The 4,188-nt window shown below is 46.2% G+C and overlaps 1 protein-coding gene across 1 annotated transcript in view; it reads right to left on the bottom strand.

Moving 5' to 3' along the window:
• Positions 1-3: 3 nt before the first annotated feature.
• Positions 4-4,188, bottom strand: part of LOC111668545 (centriolin-like) — a gene marked incomplete at its 3' end in the record, with an annotated part of 5,553 nt that continues 1,368 nt past the window's right edge. Inside the window, exons 3-8 of the mRNA XM_087178854.1 lie at positions 3,060-3,190; positions 2,670-2,811; positions 1,642-1,828; positions 1,371-1,564; positions 254-373; positions 4-72 (exon numbers count right to left, since the gene is read on the bottom strand). Of these exons, the coding sequence (XP_087034980.1) occupies positions 4-72; positions 254-373; positions 1,371-1,564; positions 1,642-1,828; positions 2,670-2,811; positions 3,060-3,190 (843 nt within the window). The remainder of the gene's footprint in view (positions 73-253; positions 374-1,370; positions 1,565-1,641; positions 1,829-2,669; positions 2,812-3,059; positions 3,191-4,188) is intronic.

A 4,188-nucleotide genomic window follows, 5' to 3' on the forward strand; every position in this document is an offset into this window, starting at 1 on the left:
AGTGGAGGTGATCATGTTCCTGATGTGTCGAGCCTTGCCGATGTACGGACTCTCAGCCACAGTGTCGACTTCCTGATGACACAAACGAGTGTGAACACTTTAACACGTCTCCGTCAGTGCGCTGGCTGAATCTTATCAAATATGTTATTTTAAGTTTTACACTTTTTCAACTGTAAAATATAGATATCACAACTCCAGTATCAGTCTGGTTCTGACGTGGTTTTGTGTGTGTGTGTGTGTGTGTCACAGTTACCTGTATACTGCAGGGGGGCAGAGGGCTGAGCTTGGTGTCTAGTTTATAGAAGGTCAGCTCCTGCTCCAGCTCATACAGTCTGTGAAAGGCTCTGGTCAACTCTGCTGTCGTCTTCTCCAACTGAGGGCACGGAAAAGGCTTTTAATTTGAAACAGCGACAGGAAGTCTTGAGTTGATATTAATGGCTGAACATTACAGAAATAAACAAAAAAACACACAGTAAACAAAAACAGTCAAACGGGACACATTTTACATAAAGACAAGACAGAAACATCTGTTATGTTTCTAATGAAGGTCACAGTCAACATCTTACATGTTTTCAACTGTGAGAACGTTATAATATAATATGAGAATTCATCTTTTACAGGAGGTGTAAGAGACATGCTGAAGGACAACACACACACACACACACACACACACACACACACCTCTATGAGTGTGAGGCTACCTGGGATCACACACTCTGAGGGAGCTAGGGATGATGGGAGACTGAGGTTTAATGTGATGTCAGAGTACCTGATAGACCACGCCCAGCAGAAAGAAAGGAAGGCGGGGCTAGAGAATAAGGTGTAGAGAGAGAGACAGGTGACAGAGAGAAGCACGGGGAGCCACAGTGAAGTACGTGTAGAAGAGTGTAGTGCTCCTTTAATGTTCCAGTGTGAATGTCACATTCAGACATATATACATTCAGAGGTATTTACATCAGGTAACACTCAGCTGTAATCACATCTAGCTGTTTATTAATGTCTAACTCACATCAGTGGAGGCTGCTGTAGAAACACATAATGAACAACAACATCGTAAAACTCTGCTGGAATAATGTGAAACATGTAAAACAAATACTGACGTTATGATCTGAAACTTTTCCTCATTAAAACGTCTAAAAACAACTCGACCTGTGTTCTATGTGTTGTTGAGTTGTGTTCTTACATTATCACAAATGTTTCCATCGATTCTCAAACCAGAGAAATCTGTGATTTTAATCAAGGTGCCCACATGTTGTTTTGTTTCCTGCATATATACATATATATATATATATATATATATATATATGTATGTATTCTGAAAAAATATACATAAAATACTGTGTCTGTGTGTGTGTGTGTGTGTGTCCTACCAGCTGCGTCTTGGTGTGTAGCTCTTGCTCCAGCAGTGTGTGTGTGTGTTGTTGTGTTTGTGTCTGAGCCATCAGTGTCTGGTTCGTCGCCTCCTGCTGGTGGAGTCGAGTCACTGCAGCCTGCTGCTCCCTCTGCAGCCTGCTCAGCTCTGATTGGCTGCTGTCCACCTCCCGCTGCAGACGCTCCAGCTCCTCTGAGCACAAACAACAACAAAGTGACGTTTGAACTGCAGTGAGTCTCGGACCAATCAGCTGACATGAAGGGGCGTACCGGCGTTGAAGCGCTGGAGGGCGTGTCCTCTCTCCTCCCGAGTGACTGGCAGGTCGTCCAGCCTGTCCAGAGACCTGAGGTGGTAGAGGAGGAAGAGGCGGGAGTGTGGCAGCGAGGAGGCGGGGTTTCCTGACAGGGACAGCTCTGATAGGCTGCTCAGAGAACGCAGTCTTGATACCTCATACAGCTGCAAGCACACATGCACGCACACACACACAATGATAGCTGCATACACACACCTGTAACACAACCACAGGGTGACACCTCCAGCTCAACTCAGGTGATTACACTTCAACACACACCTGTTCTGTGACAAAATAATCTCCACTTAAAGCTCCAATCACAGACTTTTTCAGAAGGAACTAGATCACCTCCTCATGGTCGTATCCCTCCGCCACTCAGACTACTCTCAGATTACATCCCTGTCATAGAAAATATGAACCATCTGTGAGAAATGCTTATTAATAATAATAATTTCTGTGTTAAGTCTTGAGTAATGGCTAAAAAGTGTTTTATGAGGTCACACTGACCTTGACCTTTCACCTTTAGCCACCATAATGTTTGTCCTTGAGTCCAGGTGAACATTTTTACTAAATTAAAGTTCTGTTGCTGTTTATCTTCCAAAAGGAATCACATCATATATCAAACCTTGAGAGGCTATCTGGATCTGTATCGGGATCTGGATCTGAATCTGAATCTGGATCGGTATTGGGATCTGGATCTTTATCGGTATTGGGATCTGGATCTGGATCGGTATTGGGATCTGGATCTTTACCGGTATTGGGATCTGGATCTGGATCGGGGCATCCCTGATTACAACCAAACTTATCAGAAGGTCCAACACTTGAACAAACATCAGAATTTCTTTTTTGACGTTTGGCCCATGTCCCATCTGCTAAGGTGCAGGGGGGCGGGTTTTCACTTTCGCACAGATGTCGTCCATCTTTACGTAGAGTCATTGGTCCTCACAAAGACAGAAACACAGATGGACACACACATGCAGTGACTGTCAGACAGCTGGTACTCACAGACGTGATGAGGTTGTGTTGGAGGTGGAGCGTGTGCAGTGACTGCAGTTTCTTCCCCAGCCACAAGGGGACGTGGTCGATCCTATTGTGGGACAAGTTCAGATGCTGCAGACTGGACAGGTGCTCCAGTCCCTCGATTCTCCTACACACACACACACACACACACACACACACACACACACACACACACACACACACACACACACACACAATATTTGGTATTATTTCGGTTTTACTGAGAGATCACGTCCATGAGAACGAGACGCTGTACGGACAACCTGAAAACAAAATGTCTGCCGCTCTGATTGTCACCAGCAAAGAGTCTGTGCGTGTGTGTGTGTGTGTGTGTGTGTGTGTCTGTGTCTGTGTGTCTGTGTGTGTGTGTCTCACTGGATGTGGTTGTGGGCCAGCTGCAGCTCTCTCAGCTGTGACAGAGCGTTGAGTTTCTCCATCCTCTGGATCATGTTGTGGTTCAGGTTTAAAACCTGCAGACGCTGACAGACGTGGAGGTTCTCTATGAACTGAGGCACACACACACACACACACACACACACACACACACACACACACACACACACACACACACACACACAGACACACACACACACACACACAAATAACACTTCAATCTTTAAAAAATAAAAAGAACTGCTACAGCAGGATTCTTATATTCAGGCCACACGTCACTAATCATTAAAATGTATTGATTTACCTCACCTGCTCTACTTGACACCGCCCACCTCCAAAACAGAAACACTGACAAATAGCCTTCTTCTTTTCTAGAAAGTTTTTTAACTTCAAAATATTTCTCATGAGGAATGATTTAATAGAAAGAGAGACAGAGAGAGAGAGACAGACAGTTTGTTCTGACCTTGATGTGTTTATCTGCAGGTGACGACGACAGATTCAGAGAACGAACCAGAGCCAGAGACCGACAACCTGTCAGCTTCAACAACAACTCCTCTGTGATGTACCTGATACCTGAGAGGAGAGGAGAGGAAACAAGGAGAGGAGAGGAGAGGAGAGGAGAGGAAACAAGGAGAGGAGAGGAGAGGAGAGAGGAGAGGAAACAAGGAGAGGAGAGGAGAGGAGAGGAAACAAGGAGAGGAGAGGAGAGGAGAGAGGAGAGGAAACAAGGAGAGGAGAGGAAACAAGGAGAGGAAACAAGGAGAGGAGAGGAGAGGAGATTAGAAACAGTCTGTGAGTCTTGCGGTTTTAAAAAAAAAGCTTTACTGCAGGGCTCCTCCTCCTCTTCCTCCTCTACCTCCTCTTCCTCCTCTCCTCCTCCTCCTCTCCTCCTCTGCTCCTCCTCCTCTCCTCCTCTCTTCCTCCTCTACCTCCTCTCCTCCTCTCCTCCTCCTCCTCTACCTCTCCTCCTCTTCCTCCTCTCCCTCCTCTCCTCCTCCTCCTCTTCCTCCTCTCCCTCCTCTCCTCCTCCTCCTCTCTTCCTCCTCTACCTCCTCTCCTCCTCCTCCTCTACCTCTCCTCCTCTTCCTCCTCTCCCTCCTCTCCTCCTCCT

Source organism: Seriola lalandi, unplaced genomic scaffold, assembly GCF_002814215.2.
Source record: "Seriola lalandi dorsalis isolate HSWRI2012SDOR001 ecotype SW California unplaced genomic scaffold, Sedor1 jcf7180002054746, whole genome shotgun sequence".
NCBI lineage: Eukaryota > Metazoa > Chordata > Actinopteri > Carangiformes > Carangidae > Seriola > Seriola lalandi.